Source organism: Phaseolus vulgaris, chromosome 7 (assembly GCF_051622355.1).
Source record: "Phaseolus vulgaris cultivar YP4 chromosome 7, ASM5162235v1, whole genome shotgun sequence".
NCBI classification, from domain to species: domain Eukaryota; kingdom Viridiplantae; phylum Streptophyta; class Magnoliopsida; order Fabales; family Fabaceae; genus Phaseolus; species Phaseolus vulgaris.
Window position 1 is genome coordinate 12,409,875 of NC_143504.1, and position 24,240 is coordinate 12,434,114.

A 24,240-nucleotide genomic window follows, 5' to 3' on the forward strand; every position below is an offset into this window, starting at 1 on the left:
GCTGATAAAGTCAAATTGAAGACAACATCTTGGAAAGGTAAATCTTTTATCATGATGGGTCAGATTCAATTGGTCAATACAATGATTACTGGATTTCTAGCTCATAACTTTAATATGTATAAATGGCCTATTTCACTTTTTAACCAAGTTGAGCAGTGGTGTCGAAATTTTATTTGGACTGGTGGTATTTTGAAAAAGGCATAGTCACCGTGAATTGGGACACGATTTGTTCTCCTCTTGAGAATGGAGGTTTGACGATTATTAATCTTCGTCATGAAAATAATGCATATTTTCTTTAAGCTTGCTTGAAACTTTGCTTATAGCAATAGGCGTTGGTCTTTTCTACTGAAAGTCAGGGTTCTGAAATCAAAATATGAGTTTAGAATGGTTTATATATCTTCATCTTTTTGGCCTGGAATTAAGTAGTTTTATTCTACTATACTTGATTATACTTCTTGGAATATTGGTACATGTACTTTTATTAATTTCTGGAATGATAAATGGTATTCTACTACTTCTTTAGCAAATATTGTAGGGTTATCTGATGGTGCTAGCATTCTGGATACAATCTCTCAATTTTGGGCAAGTTGTGATTGGAATATTCCCTTGTCTTTACCGTAGATGCCTCATTTTTTTAATCATATCATGGTTAGGGAGGAGCAGGATATTCCTAATTGGATTCTAGATGAGTCTGGTCGTTTCACTCTTAAATCGGCTAGGAATTTTTTCTTGGAACCAGGAGTTCCCTGTGGTTGGGGTAAATTCATTTGGTCTTCATCTATTCCGCCTTCCAAAACTCTAGTACTTTGGAAAGATTTTCATGAGCGTCTTCCTACAGATCAACATATTCAAAATAAAGGTTTGCATATATGTTCTATGTGTACGCTTTGTGAAAAGCATGAAGAATCTATTCAACATTTATTTTTTGAATGTTCTAATGCTTTGCATATTTGGAGTTGTGTTCGGCAAATTTTTCTTACTTCTCAGTTCCCTAATAAGGATGATCCTCTTTCTTTTATTAAGAGTGATGGTAGTCCGTTGGTTAAATTGATTAAGCTTGTTGTGATAACTTTTTCTATTTGGATGATATGGCGTATGGGGAATTATGCTAGATTTCAGGATAAGATTGAGGTTTCTAGGGATACTTCGTTAATTAAATATTTAACTTGTCTAGGGGGGAATTTGTCTAAAGCTTCAATGAAGAATGCTCTGTTGGATTTCAACGTGATTCAGTTTTTTGGTATTAATACTCGTAGTGGTAAATTTCTTTGTCATATTCCAGTTAGATGGGAGTTTCCTTCACCAGACTAAGTTAAAATTAACACTGATGGGGTGCTAGGGGGTATTCTGGTCTTGCTACTTGTGGAGGTATTTTCCATGGGAATATGGGGGAGTTTATTGGTGCTTTCTCTGTGTTTCTTGAAGTTTTATGGAGTTATACATGTTGTGGAGGAAGCTCAAAAGATGTGGCTTACTAATGTTTGGCTTGAATGTGATTCTGCATTGGTTTGTCTTGCCTTGGTCTGTGGATGCTTCGTAATTGATGGAATACTTGTCTTAATTACTGTTCAAAATCAGGTTTAGGGTTACTAATGTTTTTCGTGAAGGAAATATGTGTGCTAATAAGTTGGCTAATTTAGGATTTATTCATAGAGAATCATTTCATTTGTATAATAGGTTTTCATCTAGTCCGTCCTTAGAATTCTTTATGAATATGTATAGTCTACCTATGTATTGTTTTTGTTAACATATGAGTTTTGGTCTAGTCTTTCCATATTTTTGTTTGTATTTTTTTAATAATATTTTTTTAATGATATTTTTTTCATATGATGACAAATGATTGTTGTTACTTGAGATGTTAGCCTAACTAAGATGACAAGTTTCATAATGATGTCTAACATGAAAGTTTTTATAGAAAATAAAAAAATATGATTTCTTTGAATATTTCTTTTTATTTACATCAAGGATTCTTTTCCCTTACTGGTAGCAAGAGGTAAATTTCCTTTGAGACATATAAATATCGAAATAAATTATTTCTTACAATCTGTGAATAATTTTTTGACAACGAATCATTTAAGTTTCAAAACTTCAAATATTTTATATACTCTTTTTTTTTCCAAATAAACTTAAATGTGAATGTTTGATTTTAGTTTCTTAAAAGAAAATGTTTTCACTTTTTAAAAAGTTGAAGTTGAAGTTTTTGTCTTTATTATGTAGGATGTGACATTGGCTAACTACTTATGTTTAATAATAGATACAATAAACATCTCATATAATACTTGCTATTATTTCTGGTATAATATCAAACATATGATATCTCCAAAGAAAAATATATCTTTAAAATAAATGCTACATTTTATCTTAAAAATAAATTTAAAAACTCAAATTAATTAATCCATTTTACTTAGTTGTTAATACAGTTATTTTCATACAAATTAATTTAAATAAGACGATAGTATACTGCATTGAAAAATAATTAGGTTTATTATCAACAGGGTAATCAAAATCAATCAATGATATAATTATTCAACATTCTAAGATTTGTTTGGGTGAACGACGTAAAGTAGAATAAATATGTATTTGGATTGAGGAGGGAATATGTGGAGATTTGAGAGAAAGGATGTGTGAGAATTTGAGATGAAAGTTTAAAGATAGTAGAAGTGTTTGAATTGTGATATGCTAGAGGAGATGTGTAAGGAAAGTTTATGAGAATTTGTGAGTGATGGATGATTGTGAGAGAATTTTAATTTTTTTGAAATATGTAAAATGTTACTTTACAAATTTATACTTACCTATTAAAAAAAATAATGAAATGATTTATTTTTGTTTAAAAATAAACATCTTTAACATATTTAGTAAATTTAAAAATTAAATTTAGAAAATAAATATATATTAAATATAAATATATAATTTAAAAATTATAATTAGAAAAAAAATGTATTCAACACATTACATCAAAACAGAACTTCAAGTAATTTCTTAAAATATTAAACATATACTATAAAATTAAAAAATAAATTAAAAAATAAATGAGATCTCCTATAAATAAAAAATATTTTTTTTATTATTAAAAACCATATAAAAATGAAAATAAAAAATATTACAACAACAAAAATAAACCATAATTAACAATAAAAAATAAAACATTCTTATTAAATAAATTATAACTCATAAACATAATAACTATACACAAAAATATATTAATATAAACACAACAATAAATTAAATAAAAACAAAAATTCAATTAATTTCTTAAAATTTTAAACATATACTATAAAATTGAAAAAAAAAATCACACAGCAGCCTAAATGCAAATCACTTTTTTATTGTAAATAGTACATTCACACAAAATAAAACAGACCCTAAAAGTAATAAAAAAAAAAGTGAAAAGTGAGATTAAAATTGAGGGACGAAAATTAAGAAAAACGTTAGTAGTTAATTTGATTTATGTGAATAAATTTGGTTGTATATTAATATATTTAGTTAATAATTTATAAAATAAGTTTTTAAAATTAATTTAATGTAAAGAAATTTAAAAATGTAAATTAGAGTTAAAATAAATTTCAAATTAAGATAAAATATTATTATAAAACCTTAATAAATAAATAAAATTCTATTTCAGAATAAAATTATATTAAAATAAATCACAAAAATGTTAATTAATTTTATTTTATTTATTATTTTAAAATATATTTTAGTTATTAATTATTTAATATAAAATTTATATCTATATATAAGAAGATTCTCCTCGTAGCCCATTTTTTTTGGTGTACACATTTATTTTTTCATTTTATCCTTATATCAATATTTTATTTTATTGTTTTTAGAAATATATAATAAGAGGTTTTTTGTCATTTTAGTGTTATCTTGGACATTCCTATCATTTTCTTTTTTTTGGTATTCACTCTCAATTTTTCAATTCTATAATTTGAATACCAAATGTAACTTTCTTAACAACTTTTCACTTTTCTCTCTATCAAAAACTTCTCACTTCTCTCCTTCTCTTAATTGCCCTTAATCAGATACAATATTAATATGTCTGAAACCTCACCCCTTCTCTCACGTCCTTTTCTCTTAGAGACACATGCATTCTCACTTTTTTTCTTTTCTATTTTATGTAGATACTTACGTAATCTCATCATCATTTTTTTTTTCTATTTTTTCTTGTTTTGTTCCAATTGTTTCATCTTCTTTACATGCATTGCATTTTTGTATATAGGATGTTTTTGTAGATAGGATTTTGTATATAGTTTTTTTTATTGGTTTGCAGTTGTCGTCATCAAAAGCATGAAGTTTGATCCGTTGGTTGAATTAAGATCTCTTCGTCTAACGCACTCTCTTCTGCACCTCACCTCACTCACTCTATTTCCCCCACTCTTAAATGAGTAAGTTTCTCTATTCACATGGTGTCTATAGCTTATTTCTTCACTATTTTTCCCCTAAATCTTTTTTCTTTTCTTGTTTTATTAAAGATTCAAATGTTTTTTTTTTATCAAGAGCATTAAAATAATTTATTTTTTTTTGTAAACATTAACTACTTTTTTATCTTCCAAGATAATTTTTTTAAGTCTTCAAAGATAATTTTTTAAGCCTTTAAAACTAAAAAGGGATAAATGTTTTATTAAGCTTATTTCCATGTTTCTGTTTTGTTCTCAAGCTACTTAGATATGAAGGTGTAGAAATCATTAATCCAGATGGTAAATAAGATCCAGAGGAGGAAGCATAAAGATGAAGATGGAAACAAGAGTATTTATTTATTTATTTATTTCCATTGACTCTTTTATGTAAAGGAAAAAGATAGTTATTCGAAGATGATGCAATCATATATTTGTATATGTTCATATGTAATATTATTAGTGACACTAAAATGAATTTAGTTTTAATAAATCTTATTAAATATATAATAGATACATATAACCTCTTTTATTCAACTTTTAATATTAAACATAATTATATATAAATAATAAAATAAAAAATACGGATACACAAGCGTAAGAGAATCTATATTTTCGCAAGTATATATATAAACTAAGTTAGTATTTCGAATACGTCAAGTTAAAAAGTAAAAGATTTCGTAGATTTCAAAGGATTTATTGAATTTTGTTTACTCAAATTTTCTATTTCACACACTTTCTTTTAAGAGAACACGAATTAGTTTGATTTAGATTCAGAATCAAACATAAAAACCGATTATTTAATTTAATTTAATTTTAATTAAATAATATTTTATAATTCATTTTTGGATTCGATCTTTTAATTTTATAACCATAAAATTATTATTTTATAAAAATTTTAAAATAAAAGCATAGTATGTTTTTTTCTATTATTTTCCATATAAGAAATGTTTTAACTTTTTTCTCTTCCCCTCATAAAACATGAAACTTTATTATTTTTTACTTTTTGCACATATTTTAATTTTTAGTCGCTAGCAATAAAATATTGACTATTACGTAAAATATAATAAAAATATTATTATTATTATTATTATTATTAGCAAAATTATATTTACATACTTTTATATTATGTAACTTATTTTAACTTTTATATTATTTATAATAGTTATTACACTATGTGGATATATACTTCAATAACCATTACAAGAAAATCATTAAATAGTAACTAATTTTAGACACAAAAAATAATTAGTTGTTATATTGACTAAATTAGATAATATTTTAGAGACAAAAATTTATTGATTTCTAAATTAGTTTCTATTATTGATAAATAGTTTCTAATTAGCTACCAAGATTTTTGTTACCAAATCTAGAATCTAAATAGTAATTTATAGCGTGAGAAATCATTAACAATAGTTAAAAAAATATCTAAAACCTTGCATAGAAATGATAGAACATGGTCCCTAAATGTCCATATGAAGCAATTCAAAAATTTAGTAGCAAAAGTACTTAAAGCAAAAGGAAGTTTCTTTTGTCTTGCACGATGGCAAGTATCACAGACATGCAATTTTTCAGCAGTAATGTGGGGATATTGAGTTCTCAAAACATTTAGTCTTTCATCAGATATATGTCTCATTCTATAGTGCCATAAATTCATGTCCTTAACAATACAAATGAAAAAGGAACACTATGAGGTGTGGTATTATTTCTAAAACTAGAATATTCAAAAATGTATAATCCAACTTTAATATCAACTAAACCAATCCTCTTTTTGGTTTGACTGTCTTGTATAGGATAACGAGCATAGGAAAAAAAAATCAAATTGCAGTTCAGAGTAAGAATCAATTTTGAAGCAGATACGAGATTGAAAGCAAATTGTGGGACATATAAGACATTAGTAAGATGCAGTTTGTTATTGAAGATAATGGTTCCAGGAATATTAGAAAAGGCATGTATGCCATTTGGTAGGATAAGCCGAATAGGTTTAATGATTTTTTATGAGGTAAATTCAGATAAGGAGTTGCAGACATGATCAATGACCCATGTGTCTATAAGCCAACAGTTTTTAGCATTATGTAATTTATTTAAAGCATAAATGTTACCAATGGGAGGCTGGGCAACTGTTTTGTGTGAGGGATCCACAGTGAAGGTTCCCACTTGATTCACTTGCGCTTGGTTGGCAACAGAACCATTGTTGTTTTTCTTGAGAATTTCAGACAGGGCCTGATATTGCTACATAGTGAGGCAAAAATCACCAGTTTCCTATTCTTTCTTGCCATGCTCAGAAAAAAACATCATCAGATATCACAACATTGGTAACACTAGTTTTACCACTGTAAAATTTGTATCTAGGGGGTAACCATGCTTTTTGTAGCAGGTATCAACAATGTGACATGTTCTGTTACAGTGGGTGCATAGTTTCTTTCCAAATTTATGAGTTTTCTTTTCTTCATTAGGAAAACAATTTTTTTGCGAAAGTAAGCATTTTCAGTATGACCATTCTTACCACAAAAAGAGCAAACAATAGGGATATTGCGATTAGAACTAACATTATTCACACTGGTAATCAAAAAATTACTAGACAGTTGGCTCTACTGTTGAGCCACAAGGGAAAAGATCTTTGTTATGGGAGGTATGGGTTTCCATAAGAAAAACATGGGACCTTATATTGTGATATTGATCATCCAAACCATGTAAGAACTGCATAGTCTGATCCTCATATTTTCTTTGATTAATAATAGAGGAAACAAAAGACGAACACTTAGTCGCATAGACACATACAATATTAGGTTAAAGTTTTCCAATTCATCCCAAATGATTATGAGTTCAGTGAAACGTTCAGTAACATATAAATCCCCTTGTTTCAAAGAGGCAACTTCCAATTGAAGGTCATAAATTCTAGATAAATCCCCTTGTGAAAACCTAATTTTCAAATCATTCCATATACCCAAAGCAATGTCCATCCAGATAATACTCTATCTAATATGAGTAGATACAGAATGAACTAACCACAATGCCACTATATTGTTGCATCTTTTCTAAGCAGAGTGTATTGGATGATCCTCGTCTAGACAGGGATGCGAACCCAGGATGTATTCCACCTTGTTCTTCGCACTCAAGGTTGTCATCACATACCTACTCCAAGAGTGATAGTTGGTGGAGTCCAATACTAACGAGACTAAAGGCGCGACTAGGTTTTCGTTGGGGTGTTGATAAAGAAAGCTAGCTTGTTGATTTGATTGACTAGATAGAACATGTTGCGTCGCGCATTCTTCGACTGTGACTGAAAAGGAGAGGAATAAACACAAGATTAATATCAAGAACATAAGAGATCAAAGAGAAACATACCAAGATTCAGAGTGCGCAACAGATCACTCACTATGTTTCCCCCACTCTCAAATGAGTAAGTTTCTCAATTTCTTTTTCATAAGACACTAACTGTAAACCTAACACATTTTGTTTTCTACTTTTCAGATATCCACATGACATCATTGCTTATTTCTTCACTATTTTTCCCCTAAATCCTTTTTTTTTATTAAAGACTCAAATGTTCCTTTTTTTTTCTTATCAAGAACACTAAAATGATAGTTTTATAAACATAAACCATTCAACACATATTTTCTATCTTCAAAGTTAATTCTTTTAAGCCTTTAAAACTTTAAAGAGATAAATGTTTTATTAAACTTATTTACATGTTTCTATTTTGTTCCCAGAATTTTTGGATACGAAGGTGTAGAAGTAATTAATCTAAAGGGGTAAAGAAGGGCAAGAGAATGAAGCACAAGAGAAAGATGGAGACAAGAGTGTTTATTTATTTATTCCCTTTAACTCTTTTATGTGAAGGAAATAGATGGTTACTAAAGATGATGCTACAATCATATATTTGTATAGTATTTGTTGGGATGTTATATTAATCGAGGCACTAAAGTTATTAAAATATTCTTTCTCATTTATATATTTAATTTATGAATTTAGTTTTAATAAAATATATTATTTATTTATAAATCTTATTAAATATATAATAAATACATATAACTTCTTTTATTTCATTTTTAATATTAAATATAATTATATAAATAATAAAATAAAAATACGAATACAGAAACATTCTTACATAGGTGTTTCTCCTAGTATATATTAAAAGACATTACATTTATTTTATTTTGTTAATTATTTTAATATTTTTATTTTAATTAATCCTTTTATTATAATATAATATAATTGTAAGTATCTAATTATTATTTGTTTATATTTTTTGAATTCTTTATTATGTTATAATTAAAGTTAAATATGTTATTATATTTTATTTAAAATTAATCTATTTAGTAGTTTTGTTATTCTAATATTGGTATTTGGTATGTGTAAACAAATTTCTTTGTTATTTACAGTGAAAATATTTTAATCTCATTTTTTGTATTTTGTTTGCACCATGGGATATGAAACTTATTTAAGTCAATAATATTTGAATATTTTATATTTTATTTTTATTTTTATGTTGTAATTAAAATTTTGTATTTTCGATATGTATTTTAATGTAATAAAAGAATTTTAATTTCTATAGCAATAATTGTATTTTTACTTTTTAAAATATAAGGTATTTGACCATTGTTGAATAAGTATATATTTATAGCATTAAGTTTGGTCTGCATTAAATATAGTTTGAACAGTTTTGACGTTAACCGAATTCGATGATAGTTATTGGACTTTTGTACTGATTTTTTTTTTATTCGCAATAAATTTTGACATTATCTCCAGACCTGCCTACCAAATAAATGCACACAGTGACATGACACTTTAAAATACAAAAATAAATAAAGTTGTTGCAACTATAAACAACTATTAGTCAACGTTTATTATTTACTTTCAGTGATAAGGATTTTTATTTCTTTTCAAAGAAATATTAACTTTGACCTACATAAATGAAAATGTTTTCTAGGATAATTTAGTCTCCTTCTAATAAATTATTACTCAGCTTAATTCAAACTATTTAATATTAAATATTAAGATTTCAAGTTTCATTCGATAATATTTTTCAAATTCAAATTCATTACATATATAGGTTGAGAGCTAACCAAGATATAGAAGTATTAAATGTTTTGCATTTAATGAGTTACGTATGAATTTAGAACTTCATAATATATTTAATGTTTTATACTTGCATAGTTGAAAACATATGTAATTATGTATATAGATAAAATATTATCATTAAAAAAAATGAAATTTATGTGTTGAAAATAAAATATTAACAAAAAAATATGTTAGAAAAACTCGTCTCATTTTTAACCCCGTCTTAAGAATTATTTTAAAATTATTTAAAACATGTATAATTTAGTTACTAACTATTTTAAGTAAATTAACAGTGTTGAATAATAGTATAGTTGTGAAAAGGTTGGCATGGTAAATCGGAAAAAAAATAAAAAAAAAAGGAAAATTAGAGAGTTATTAATGCAAAGGGGAAGGGTTGGTGAAGGTTATTTTTTAAAACAGGAAGTTTGAAGTGTCAGTCATAAACAATGAATGCAGTGGACAATAAATCTGGTGTAGTTCTATTCTTCTAGCGAAGGCCATTTTGTTTCTGATGTTTTCATTTCTCATTTAATTTGTATTGACGTCTCAACATGTCTCTTTCTCAATTTCGTCACCTTTCTCCAACTTCCCTTTTTTTTTTCTTTTTCTTTTGATAAAACATCATATAAATTAATATGTGTAACGTGCGGCGTTATTTAATATAATTATCTAAGCATGCATGTAAATATATATACACACATTTATTTTAGTGTAATATTATCGATCAACAAAATCAAATATAAATTTTAAAAAATAAAAGAAAACCTCTAAGATGTCCATAAGTGTTATTAGGACTTATTATGTAATCATAAGATCTCTAAACATGGGTTGTATAAGGTATTGGTATAGTCCGAAAGGTCAAATCCATGTCTTGGTTCATGTGATTGGACGACCGATAAAGTCCACATTCAGGTGGGTTGACCGACACTCTCTGTCCATTAACATTCAAATCAAGGTCAGTAAAACTAAATCATGATTATGAATTAGGTAATACACCTCTAAATACGATCAACTTCACTAATTCGGCCAAATAAGGTAAGTCCATTAAAATAATATAAATAGCACATATTCCAATAAACAAAGTATGTCATTAATTACTGTATACCTCCGAGTGCTGAACGCCCTTTGCTGACTTGAGCGTCAGAGTGCCTTCTGTAGATACCCCCCCCCCCTTCGGTATTCTCCTCAGAAACTGAGCGATCATGCGACCGAGACCTAAAGAAAGAGCTATAGGAAGACTGAAGGAGTAGGCTGCAGTGCGAGCTAACCAATCGATAGGAGGAAGGAAGACGAAGTCATTCAATAGTTCTCTAGGTCCCATCTCCCTAGCAGGAACAATTGGTGTCCACCATGGGGCCGAGAGAAACTAGCTGAAGAATGAAAGTAGATGGTATCAACCTAAAGCATGGGAAGGATGAGTGAAGCTGATCAGAACGCGCTGTTGCTATCTCTGCAAAGAGAGAGATGGCTGAAATGAAGAGAAGGAATGAAGAGTCTCTACACCTCGGACGATGCAGTGATGTGCCGAGTATTTCCTACATCTCTGAAGGGAGGGCCCCTCAGTTGGTTCACCAAGCTCCCACCCAACTCCATAGATAGCTTTGCCACACTTATGTCAAAGTTCGAAACTCAGTTTGCCACAAACAGACCGCATCACCTGACCTTCATCGCCTTGGTGGGCATCCGCCAAGAGAAGGGAGAATCGCTAAGAACCTTCGTTGATAGGTTCAGCAAAGTGGCAATGAGCATCCAGAATCTCAGCCCAAACGTTGTCATGCATCATATGCTGACGCTCCTGCGATCGGGACAGTTTGCTGATAATTTATGTATGCAGTCGGCTGCTAGCCTTGACAAACTTAGGAAGAGAGCAGCTAAGTTCATGCAGCTGGAAGAGCTCAGGGAGTTTCGCAACCAGGCTCGAGCCGGGGCTAGTGGTGAGAAAGGCAAGGACAAGAAGGATCGCCAAGGCCGATCGGCCAGCATGGCGATAGATGCAGAGATAACCAGGGAAGCCGGTTCTTAAGGTATACCCCCCTGACGGTCGAAAGGGGAAGAATCTTGGATGAGACACTCAGTGCCGAGATGATTCCTCCTCCCAGGAAGGCAGCCAACTCAAGCAACGCCGACCAAAGAAAGCAGTGTCGGTATCACTAGAACAATGAGCATTCCACTGAGGAATGCCAAGCTTTGAAAGTTGGGTAAATGTCGATTCGTCAAGGGTGGCCGAGATACGAGGCATTCCCCTCGCAGGGACAAGCTCCAAGAACCAGGGACGACCGAGATCGCCGGGACGAGCAACGATCCAGGAGAGACGACCCTCCACGAAGGTACGATCCCCCTCTAGAGACCGAGAGAAGGGGAAACCGAGAGGTTATTAACACAATACCCTGTGGGTTCGCCGACAGAGGAAGTAAAAACAACGCCCAGAAGAAGCACCTTCGGGTAGTGCACCAGGTGAATGCGGTGACATTCCGACTGAGGATGCCACCCATCACCTTTACAAATGATGATTTCAAGGGCGTGGATTATCAGCAAGACGACTCGATGGTGATATCTGTCGATATAGACAAATTCACCATCAGGAAGACGTTGGTGGATCAAGGAAGCTTAGTAGACATCCTCTACTGGAAAACCTTCAAGGCCATGAGGATACTTGAGACCGAGATGGTGTCGTATGAAGACCATGTGGTCGGCTTCTCGGGCGAGAGGGTGGGAACCAAGGGCTACATCAAGCTCTACACCACCTTTGGTGAGGAGAAGAGCTGCAAGACGATCATGATTTGGTATTTGGTGATCGGCGCAAATAACTCTTACAACATCCTCCTCGGACGACCGTCCATCAATCGGTTGATGACGATCGTATCAACACCCCACTTGGCGATGAAGTTCCCTTCGCCATCAGGGGACATCCTCACTGTCCACGTCGACCAAAAATAAGCAAGGGAATGCTATGCTAAAAGCTTCAGAGTGGAGCCTCTAAGGAACGACCACTCTTCGAAGCGAAAGTCCTCTCGAAGAAACTGCTCGCCCCGAGAGGCCCAGCCGATGCCGGTGGAACCCACGGTCTCTTTCGTAGACCTCGACCCCTGAACGACCAAGGATAGGTTGGAGACCAGAGAAAAGTTACGACGAGTACCCCTCCTAGATGAGGAGCACAGTACTTGTGCTCGCCCCCTACTTAAGTGCATCACTAGAGAGCAGGCCGAGTATGTGATAACTGTCTAATTTCAGTAATATTTCATATTAAAATGTAGGCACTTATGAGGATTTATTGCTAATTTACATATAAAATAATCCCTAATTTATGAATTTATACATTTTTACATTTTTTATGAGCTTTATTTGAATAAGAGCATTTTATTCCCAAATTTGGTGTTAATTGCAGATTTTTAGGGAGGATTGAAGTTTTGGAGTAAAGGAGAATAATTTGAGCTAAAAAGAGAAAGTTGGAAGGTCCCAGAATGAAAAAAGATGCAAAGAAAGATTGGACTTTTTTTATGTTTTATCACTTAGCCCATTAGCGCGACACAGGAAGCGACCTAACCCTAGAAACTAGGATAAATAGGGGGTTAGAGGCTCAACCTTAGAGTGTCAGAGGAAAACACCATAGAGTGAATTGTAACCCAATTAGAAGAATGAAAGGTGCTAGAAGTATGCATGGCTAATTCTACCTTTTGGGATTAGGAGTAATCTGCTCAAACTCTTATGTATTGTGGCGATATCTTATATATTAATATTCAGTTCTTGATTGATTATTGGTATTGTTGTTTTACTTTTAACTTTCCGTGACAAATTGAGAATCTTCAATCTGACTGGGAGGTATTTTTAGGGTTCAGACCTAAACAACAATACTTAACATATTTGAGTGCTAAGGATAAACTTGAAATGTTAATTGCCATTAACGTCTGAGTGTGATTCTAAGTTGTTTTTTATAAATATGCGAGGGATTGATATAAATGAATTTTCTACGGGCATCAAATTCAATCAAAGAACTCAATATTAACATGATAATCAAAATACATGAGAGTGGGAAAGATGAAACTTAATCCCTATTTTTTCAATTGAAGCAACTAATTCTTTGTTTGTTTTTGTATTGATCAGTGCCAACACAATCACTTCAAAACTCTTTTTATTGTTTTGTTGTTATATTTAGAAAATATTGTACTCAATAATTCATTGTTCCTTGTGGGATCGATATCCGTCCTTAGGGACAATTATTACTTTTGACAAACTCGGTGCACTTGCCGTAAAAATTTATCAAGTTTTTGGCGCCATTGTCGGGGAACAAGTTTGATTTGTTGAGTATAGTTTCCTAAATATTGTGAATATTTTAATTTTGTGTTTATATTTGTTACTGTTTTTATTTTGTTTTAAACAGATTTTTTTTATTTGATTTGATTTGATTTTAATTTGTAGATTTACTGTTATTATTTTAATTCTTATTTTGAACGTGATTCTGAACAACATTTCATGTGAGAAGAGTCTCTCTTTATATAGAAAATAGCTTCTAATAACTTTTCAAAAATCAGTTAAAAAGTTGTTATAAAAAGAAAAGGTTAAATCAAAACTAAACAGATTGTCTTTCTGAAAATACTTCCAGCTCATCTTAACAGAAGAAACGGTCTGCAACAAACTGTTTGGTGCCCTAACAGAATTTTGAAAACATTTCAACGGTTTAGAAATAAATCTATTGTTTTACAAATCAACAGATTTATTTTTGTGCAGTAACTTGATTTTGAGAAAACTCAAAGTAGTTTTTAGGAAAACATTGAATCACTTCTTGTGCTTGATTTTACCACTTTGATTAGGCATATAGGGTAGGTCATGAAGCAAAAGACAACTTTAAAATCACTTTAACCTATATACAAGATTACCTAATTACACATTACAACCTTCAAAGAAAACTTGCTATTTTCTACATCAAAACACACACTAAGGCTTGGCAGAGAAGAAACTTCATCCATCTACAACAAGATGCACCCCCGCAAACAACCACGAGAGAGACACCATACAGTCTGACGTATGGAACCGAGGCAATGATCCTGATCGAGGTAGGTGAACCTACCATCCGAAGGCAAATGTTCGACCTTACCCTTAATGAAGAAAGCTTGTCGGTCAACCTCGATTTGGTAAACAAACTTCGTGACAAGAGCAAAATTCGGGAGGCAGCATGCAAGCTTTGAGCAACAAGACGCTACAATACCAAAGTCCGACCGAGGAGCTTCCTGAAGGGAGACCTCGTCTGGAGGATGTAAAGCGATGCGAGAAGAAGTGAAGGGAAGTTCTCGTCCAACTGGAAAGGACCCTTTCGAGTCCGAGAAGTTGCAGCTGGGGGAGGATACCACTTAAAGTGACTTTCGAACAAAATTATACCGAGGACTTGGAATGCCACGCACCTCAAATTTTATTATAGCTAACGAAATAAAAGTTACACACTCTTTCCTCACCTAACTGTTTTTTCCTAAGAAGAATTTTCAGTCAGAAAGATTTTAATGAGACAGTTTCCTATTGACATTGACTTTTGGTACTTTATGGTCCAAAAGGTAAATTTCTTTTCACTAAGAAATTTAAAATAAAACTAAAGCTCACAAAATTGTTGATGTTAATAAGAACACTACAAATCATGACTTCTTTTTCCTGAAAGAGACTTGCAAGAAATAATGAACCTAGTAATACATTTATTTATTTTTTAATTTATTTGGTATTTTTGGTTATTGATACCATTATTTGTTTAAAGTATGTACTCGAGCAAGGACATATTTCTTACTGTACTGTTGATGATACATTTATAACATGATAAATTTAGAAAGCGGCACTTTCTTTTTATAACTAAGGTATCGTGTGTACTTCTGTAATGTCTAAAATATACAACTAATTATTCTAGTTGATAATACAATATGTATATAATCATGTGCTTCTATATATTTATATATATAAAGGTAAGCTAATATAATAATCAACAATTTTAATGGAAATACTAATTTATACTTACATAAAATATATTAATATAATTAAGAGTAAATAATGGGTTCTAACATAATAAATATTGACATATTATGTAGTATTAAACATATAGTTCATTACAGAAAGCAAATATCACATTATATAGAATAATCTTTATAAACATAACTCCTACTTTATACATAAATCACCACAAATTACGCAATTTGAGCAAAAATCATCTAAAAAAAAGTCTCTCTCAAAGTTTAGAGAAAAACGTAAAATCTTTAAAATAAATTACTAAATAACTAAAATTTAATTTTGTATTCATTAAACACAACTTAGAATTTTGACCTTTGTTTTATATTAAAATCATTCATAAACTACTAGAAAATTATTAAATAGAAAGAAATTTTAGAGACAAAAAATAATTAGTTGTTATATTGACTAAATTATATATTATTTCATAGACTAAAAAAAATATTGCTCTCTAAATTAATTTTTATTATTGATAAATAGTTTTTAAATTACTATATAATTAACTACCAAGGTTTTAACTACCAACTTTAAAATTTCAATCGGTAGTTAATTAAATATCAATTTAAAAACTATTTAAATACCAATAATTTTTTTCTCTAAAAAAAATATCTAATTTAATTAATATAGTAACTAATTGTTTTTTTATCTAAAATATTTTATATTGTTTTTTTTAGTAGTGATATTAATCATAAACATGAGTCTTAGAGTTTTCAAAATTTTGACCTTTGACTTTATTAAAATCATCCACATTAAACATAAACATTGACTCTTAGAGTTTTCACTTTTGTGTGTACACATTTTTATTTGAAAAAAAATATAAATTTGAAAATTAAAATGTAGTTTTAAGAATAAAAATGGAGTATAAATATACACTGATATGATGGTTTCAACTTCTTTTTCATTAAAAAATAATTAGGACATTATTAAACCGGATGTAATTCAAGCTGTCAAATACTTTCAAATACATTCCTATATCCCTACAGGGTATAAATACTTTCAAATACATTCCTATATCCCTACAGGGTATAATGCATCCTTTGTAACCCTTGTGCCAAAGAAAAATCATGTGGAGTTGAATGACTTTAGGCTAATATCCTTGGTTGGTAGAATCTATAAGATAATTTCTAAGATTTTGGCTAATAGGATGAAAAAAAATTATTACCAAAGCTTATTGACCATACATAATATGTGTTATTAAGTGTTAGTGGCATGATGGATAGTATTGTGGTAGTTAATGAAGTGGTAGAGGGGTTGAAGAGATCTAAGAAAAGAGGGATTATAGTGAAAGTAGATTTTGAAAAAAGTCTATGTGATGCAATCCTAGCTTGCATTACTATGAGTCTTTTGTTTTGTATTTTTGGGGTGCGAAATTTGGTGGGATTGGGTGGCTAAAATAAGTGAAAGAAACCATGAAGTATTGGTGTATGGAGAATGATAATGAAGTTTAAGAGAGGTGAGATCAACTCCTAAGAAGTTCTAAGCTAGACACAAAACTAGTGCTAACAAAGAGTGAGCAAAGAAGACAAGATGTGCACAAATTTGGGCAACAATTATTTAATCAATTATAAGCTCATTTACAAGGGGGCTAGCACTTGTATTTATAGTGTTATAGGCAGCCAATGTGCAAGCTTTAACCCTAAAAATTGTCTACTCATAGAAGAACAAACGATTCTCTTTAATTGGAGCAAATCCTCTTCGTTTCCATGAAGACAAATGGCCTTTTGGAATTGGTGGTAATCCTCTCCATTAAGGGGATGACATGTGGACCTTCATGCCTTCCTTGCCACTCCATGCTTTCTATTAACACTCTAGTAATTTATTTGTGCACCCTAGTGATGACTATTTTACAGCAAGTGTACCGTGTTAGAAGTAATAATTTGTCCCTAAGGAAGGATATTGAACCCACAAGAATAGGTTGAATTATCAATTACATGATTCACTAAATAGAAAACAAAATAATAAAGTTTTGTTGGGAGTTTGTTAAGATTGCAAGAATTGTAAAGAAAACAAGTCTAAGAGTTTGTTGGTTTAATTGGGAAAATTGGGGTTGGGGATCATCCTTCTTACTTTTTTTTTTGTATTTTGAAAAGCATAGTAATATTCTATCATTTGATTGATGTTGATGCCCATATAAAATTCATTTATATCGATTCCTCGCATATAAAATTATTAAGAGAGTCTCCTAAATATCGATTCCTCGTATATTTATAAAATCTCTTTAGCATTACGATTAGATAATTATAGCAATTAACATTTCAAATATATTCCTAGCATTCAAATATGTTAAGCATTATTGGGTCAAAAACTTAGATATACTTTTCGGTCAAATCTAAGATCATGATAAACAAGCATTACAAATAAAATGACAATATCAATCATCAATCAAAAACATGATATTATATTTAAATATCACCTCGATGCATAAGATTTTGAACATATTATTCTCAATGCCAAAGGATAGAATTAGTCATTCATGTTGGCCATTACAAGCATAGAAAGCAAGAAAAGAAGATTCAGGGTGTTTCTCCTTGACAGCTGCCTCCTCTAGGGTTTTCTATCACCTCCTATTCTCCCAATGAATGTCTAAGGTTGTGCCTCATGCCTCATATTTAACCTAGTTAAGCTTGGGCTAAGTGACTTCCCGCTTGGGCATGAGTGTTCCAACTTTCCTTTTTTATCTTGTATATTCTTCTTTTCCCTTTTCATCTCCATCTTTCCCTAAAATTCTGAAATTAACACAAATTTATGAATAAATCATTCTTATTCATATTATAACCACAAAATATGTAAAAAAAGTTTAAATAATAAATTAGGGGTTATATTATAGTTATTTTATTAATTAATATTCATAAGTGTATGTATTTTAATATGAAATATTACTTAAATATGACATTTATGACCTAAATGGTCTAAAATTGCATTGGGTCCAAGGATGTCCAATATTGTAACTCTAGCTAGACTCTTTCTTTTTCTATTTACACCCTACTCTAATTGGCCTATGAAAATTGGCCCAGAACATGGTCCAAGAAAATGGCCCAAATACAAGCCCAAAGTAAAGCATATACTACTCTATACAATGTTTATAAAACTAGAGAAAAAATGTAAGTTCCCTTCCCTCCTCCGATCCCAATCTCGTCGTCCCTTCCCCCGCTAAGTTCAAGAGCCCCTTGCCCCCGAGACCACCCTCTTCCAACACTCTGAAGCGCAAGCTCGCCACCGCCGCCGATGCCCTAACCGAAAATTCACTTCATGCGCCCTCCGATTCCGTTAAGGTTGGTTTCTCCTATTAGGGTTTTCGATTTATCAGTTTCCAAAGCCTTCTATCTAACTCTGATTTCTCTCTTCTTGCCTTTGTCGCAGGTTATTGTGAGGATGAGGCCGCTCTTCCTCGACAAGGACGAAGGAGATCCCACTGTTCAGAAGGTTTCCAATGATTTATTGTCCATCAATGGCCACAAATTCACCTTCGATTTCGTTGCTTACCAGCGGCGTGTGGACTGCGTGTTACGTGAGATACCATTGGAGCCATACGACGTTGTTGTTTCTTCAGTAGGTGAGTTTCTTGAGAGAAAGATGGAAAGAAGGGAGATGGTTATGCACATTGCCACGCACACCAGGTGTTTGGTCTTGTTTGTGGTTGCGGTTGTGCTGCACGCATGTACCAAAGTGCTTGCTGCAGTTTATGGACCCAAAGCTGGAACCAAGAAGAATGAAAATCCTGAAAAAGCATTCGTTGAAATTATTTGGAAGCCGAAGACTGGACAAATTGGTTGGAACAATGCTAAACTCTGCTATTTCTTTTCATTTTAAAATAAAAAAAAATAATATATGTTTTCCATGGTTTAGGAAAAGTGAAGGAGTATGAGATGATATTGAAGAAGACTTTGGAAAGCATTTGCATTCGACCGATATATCCCAACACCACAACTATAGTTTTGTTCAGGAAAGTTTTGTTACATGTTTTGGATTCAAATAACTATGTTTTTTATTCTTATTTGGTAAGAACTATGTTGTTCTGCAGTTCTTTTGTGTGAATGTTCTCAGTTAAAATTGGAATTTTATTTTCTTGCCTTCTCATATTTATTGTCGTTGGTGATTTCTTTGTAAGTATATTATGACATATGTTATTTGTAGTTTACTGATAACTTAACTCTTTACTCATTGATTCTACTACAGGTTGTTCAGGATGATGATGTTGTATCCTACTTAAATGTTCAGTTTTTATATGATTGATATGGTAATTGTTTCTTTATGGTATGTTTGGGTGGAGGGGGAGGAGTTAAAATAGGGGTGACGAATTTGAATGGGTTGTTTTGTATGAGATAGAAATAGGCAGGAGAAAATTAAAAGGTGAATCTGTCTCACAAATACTTCTTCGCTCTATTTTTTTTTTTACCTTAGTGTGTATCTCTCTCCTGGTTTCTTCTTCGTTTCTCTTCAACCAAATAATTTTTTTTTTCTTTATTTCTCAACTTTTTTTTTTCAATTATCGTTTTTATTTTTATTCACTTTATTTCTACACCAAACAAACCCTTAAGGTTATGATGTTGGGTACTCTTACTGCAACCTCCCTTTTAAATTGGGGCATTTTTCACTTTATAATTTGATTCACTGTGACATGTATTCCCTTAGGATTTTAGTCTGATGGTGAAAGTACAATGCAACTTGTGTTTCAATTTTAACCTTGTTAAATGGGTAATGTTGGTCTATTATTTTACTTGACCTTGTTATAGTCTCTTCAAAATTGGTGGAAAATACTATAATAGGTTTTCTAAATAATTGGTTTGTGTGTGGTCCAATGCCTTATCATTTTCTTCCCTTTTCAGACTATTTCAGATTTGTGTTGGAAGCTAGCTCAACTCCAAGATACATACATTTTACAAGGTATTTTCTCAACTCTCAACTATTTGGAAGAAATTCAATTTTATAAATATGTCATAATGTGTTGGGATATGCTGGTTAGAATTTTGTGTATATTTTCCAATTTTAGATTGGTTCTCCAAGTTTCTGTTCTTAGTCATAGCTAACTTTTAAATTGGGTTGCAGTTTATTGTCTTCTCTTCTGATAATGTTTATAATATAAGGATAATCGGTTGTTATTTTCTCAATGATGCTTCTAGGCATGAATGATCCACAACAGAATATCAATTTGTTAAACTTTTCTTTCATATATTTGATAAAAATACTTTATATATTTTATCGTCCTAAGACAACTTGTTCTCACATGGAATTCGGTGTCCATATTGTGTGGTTTTGGATGATCTTTCTTTGCAGGAAGAATTTCAATTGGCAATCTTCAAAAACAAGAAAAAGGATAACATTTTTGCAACTCGGGTACTATACACATCCTACTTATACTGCTTTTGCTCTCTTGATAGTAATAAGTATGCAAGCATTTGTGAATGACTATAGATTGTCCAAAAGAAATTTTCATTGTAATCTTTGGATCAACAATTTGCAATAAAAGTAGGGTATTGAAGAAATTTTCTATTTTGGTGAACCATTTGTTGTCCACTATAAAGTTGTCCACTATCCTCGTGAATGATATGATGTGTGCCCGGCAGTTTTTTTGCTTTTAAAACATTGGAACATTCTTTACGTGAGTTGTCTTGCTAAATACATTTTATTCCCTATTTGCTTAATGCAGTTATGAGATGAATGATCACATGGTTATTGATTTAAAACTTTTTCTCGGTTACACGAGTATTATCTTTTAATACATATGATGTGAAGGGATGAGTTGCTATTGAAGTATGAAATAGTTGTGAACTAGGATAAGGATAGTTAGTTCAGTGGCCATTTTCTTAAATAGCATATGAATTTAGATTGGGTTATAAAATAAAATTTACGAAGCACAAGTGCAATATTAGGAACTTTTCTCCTTGAACAGTTAAAGGTATCAACTAATATTTTGTGAATTCATTATGGTCGATTGCAATTCAAGTGTTGGTTTATCCTTTACAATATAAAATTTCTATGCTGTTATGTTTTTCATTATCTATATAATTAACATTCATTTTGGTCCTCTAAAAATATGAGGTTAGATTGGTTCTCCAAAGATTGTTGCTTTGATGATAATTAATGGCATTGGTTTTCCTTCAAAAAAACAATTTGATGATAAAATGTGAAATTTTAAAACCAATTTGATCATGTTACTGATTTGATGTATTTATAAATTGAGGACCAGTGTTGTGTTGGTATCACCTTTGAAAGACCAATATTGTCATTTAAATTAAATTTACACGTATCATGCAACTTAGTCTACGGGTGATGGTGGGACCAGTCTGATTTCTTGTCTGTCTCATAACACAAACTGTTTCTTGAATGACACATTTTATGGCATGCATTGGTTTTTTATTTAGTCTGGAAATAAGATGCACACCTCTCTTGCGACTAGTTTTATTTGAAATTTTTTTGGTTGTTGAATGCCAACCCTAGTTAGTATCTATCCCATTTTTTCGTGTGTATTGCCGCTAAGTTGACAACCCTTATGGTATCTGCAGGAGTTGATAATCACCATTTCATCGGCAGTCATACTCCATCACGAAACCAGAATATATCACCAAGCTCAAGTGGAGGTAGTAAGACAAATTAGGATTGGAAATTTACTTGTAATATATTTAGAAAGTTAAACAATTTATATTTTGACAATTTAATTTACTAGTTGTTTGGATTAGTTTAACATTATAAATTTTGTTTTCTCAATCAATGAATGAAGTCATCTTTTGATTATTATATTTATCAATTTTAATTATATTATGAAACATAAATGTGTAGTGAAATTTAATTATAATATCAAATTAATTAATATTATAAAATCAAATTATAAAATAGAATTAAATAAATTATTATAAATGTTAAAAATAAAATTAAAGTTTAATTATAATATGAAATTAAATAATATTATGAAATCAAATTATAAAATAGAATTAAATAAATTATTATAAATATTAAAAATAAAATTAAATATTTAATATTCGAATTATGACAATTATAAAGTGTATTATAAATGCCATACTATATTGTATTAAGTGGCGGTTAAAACTGCCATTATTTACGTTAGAATTGGTTTACCCAGTTTTAAAATTATGACATTTATAACTGACGCCAATTACACGTTTAAAATCGCCACTTTATACAATGCATAATATGGCGTCTGCTACAACGGTTCTCAATTGACCGTCACATTAAACTTTGTGGCGGCAAGAATTCTGGCGGTACGCGGTACCGCCACAGACGTATAATGCAGCGGTTAAAAACGCCAGTTTTTGCGAAAATAACCGCCGCTTTATACACGTTTTTTTGTAGTGTACCTGGTTAGCTGAAGTGGGAGGAATTTACTCTGTGAAATCAACTTATGATATTTTACAAAAAGTGAATCCTTAAGTGTGTTGTCTAGCTATGGAAACCTTATGGGCAATAAAAGCCCCAACAAATGCCCTAACCTTAGCTTGGAAAATCAATAAAGGGAAAGCACCAATAAGAATGAATCTTTTGAGAAGAGGTATTATTCTCACATTATATTTGTGTTCGTTGTGTTATCAGGTCAAGGAATCAAATCTTCACCTTTTTCTAGAATGTGAGGTAACTTACCATATTGTGGCAATTGTGTCTAAATGGGCGGGGATACAATTTGTATATCATAAGGACCTTAAACAACATTTGATGCAGTTTAATACTGTCAGTAATAAAGTGTGGAAAGGCGTCTGGGTTGCGGTATTATGGAGTATCTAGAGTCAAAGGAATAATGCAGTGTTCAGGGAGGGGGAGGTGGATTCTGAAGAAATATTTAATTTAGCACAACAGGCTTAGTCTTGGATGAGGAGGAAAATTAAATCCTTTAACTTTTTTTATTCTGATTGGATATTATACTCTCTAAGTGATGATATTAAGGTAGTGGTATTAACTTGGTTATTTAGTGGAGTCATATGTAGTATTTTCTCAAAATCAATTATCCTTTATTGCAACTATATTAGTTTTAGTAACTTAAGAATATATATTTTATTGCAAGAGTCAGATTTTTCATGAACATTCTTCACAACTTTATTGCAGTAGTATTTTCTTACACAGCAAACAATACAGGTGTAAGGTGTTTTTAAACAATCATTAAGAAAAGTAAAAATATAAGACAGAAAAGTAGAGTATTTCTCTAACATCACGTGATTAGTGTAATTTATCATCTTACTTTTTAATTTGAGAAAAAAAAAACTTAACTTTAATTAGAAGATACTTTGGTGTCACGTGAGTAGGAGTTATTCATCTTATTTACCTAACAGGATTGAACAGATTGTACGTGGGACATGCATAATAATAAAAGCCAGTAAGAATCACTTTCTCAAGAAGTAGCGTGAGAGCTCAACCCTTAACCTTAATTTCTTTATACTAATTAATACTAAGAAACGTGACAATTGTTGGATTACAACCGTAACCAGTTTTTTCAGAACGAAATCACGGTACATCACTTTTCACTCATTTTTGTTTATTATCATAAATTTGTTTAACACATTTTAGTTAAGGATACTTTCTTAAAATGTAGAAACTAGTCACGTATAAGATTTCAGGACCACTTGTTTTAGCTTTGTATGGACAAACTGGGGAAGTTTCGTTGAAAAGTCTTCCCAAAAATTATCAGACAGGTGAGGATTATATTTATATGACATCATTTTAATTAAAAATATATTATTTAAAGCTATCTAATAATTACTCGCATAAAAACAAGAGAAGGGTGTTGTACCTTGAAAAGGATCATTTTTATTAGTTAGCAACGTCTTTATTAGTTAGCAACGTCTCTCAAACCTAA

General features: G+C 30.9%; 2 protein-coding genes and 1 long non-coding RNA gene across 3 annotated transcripts; all 3 read left to right on the plus strand.

Annotated features, from left to right (window-relative positions):
• The first annotated feature begins 10,947 nt into the window (after positions 1-10,947).
• Positions 10,948-11,484, plus strand: LOC137829047 (uncharacterized). The gene has a single exon (XM_068635842.1). The coding sequence runs from the start codon at positions 10,948-10,950 to the stop codon at positions 11,482-11,484; it is 537 nt and encodes a 178-aa protein (XP_068491943.1).
• A 179-nt stretch (positions 11,485-11,663) lies between these two features.
• On the plus strand, positions 11,664-19,265 carry LOC150025788 (uncharacterized). The gene is made up of 3 exons (XM_090304734.1): positions 11,664-12,251; positions 18,533-18,712; positions 18,801-19,265. Exons 1-3 carry the CDS (start codon positions 11,664-11,666, stop codon positions 19,248-19,250), a joined length of 1,218 nt encoding a protein of 405 aa, XP_090160860.1. The 3' UTR covers positions 19,251-19,265.
• Positions 19,266-19,595: 330 nt separating this feature from the next.
• On the plus strand, positions 19,596-22,175 carry LOC137828210 (uncharacterized). The gene is made up of 3 exons (XR_011083837.2): positions 19,596-20,324; positions 20,715-20,774; positions 21,944-22,175. It is a non-coding gene; the product is annotated as an uncharacterized LOC137828210 (long non-coding RNA).
• Positions 22,176-24,240: the final 2,065 nt, after the last annotated feature.

Excerpts from the sequence above, each read along its gene's own strand:
- LOC150025788 (XM_090304734.1), top strand. The coding sequence starts at position 11,664 with ATGTCGATTCGTCAAGGGTGGCCGAGATACGAGGCATTCCCCTCGCAG. Across the intron at positions 12,252-18,532 it reads CGATCATGATTTGGTATTTG|AGAAAAAATGTAAGTTCCCT; the intron begins GTGATCGGCGCA and ends TTATAAAACTAG. Across the intron at positions 18,713-18,800 it reads CGCCCTCCGATTCCGTTAAG|GTTATTGTGAGGATGAGGCC; the intron begins GTTGGTTTCTCC and ends CCTTTGTCGCAG.
- LOC137829047 (XM_068635842.1), top strand. The coding sequence starts at position 10,948 with ATGAAGAGTCTCTACACCTCGGACGATGCAGTGATGTGCCGAGTATTT.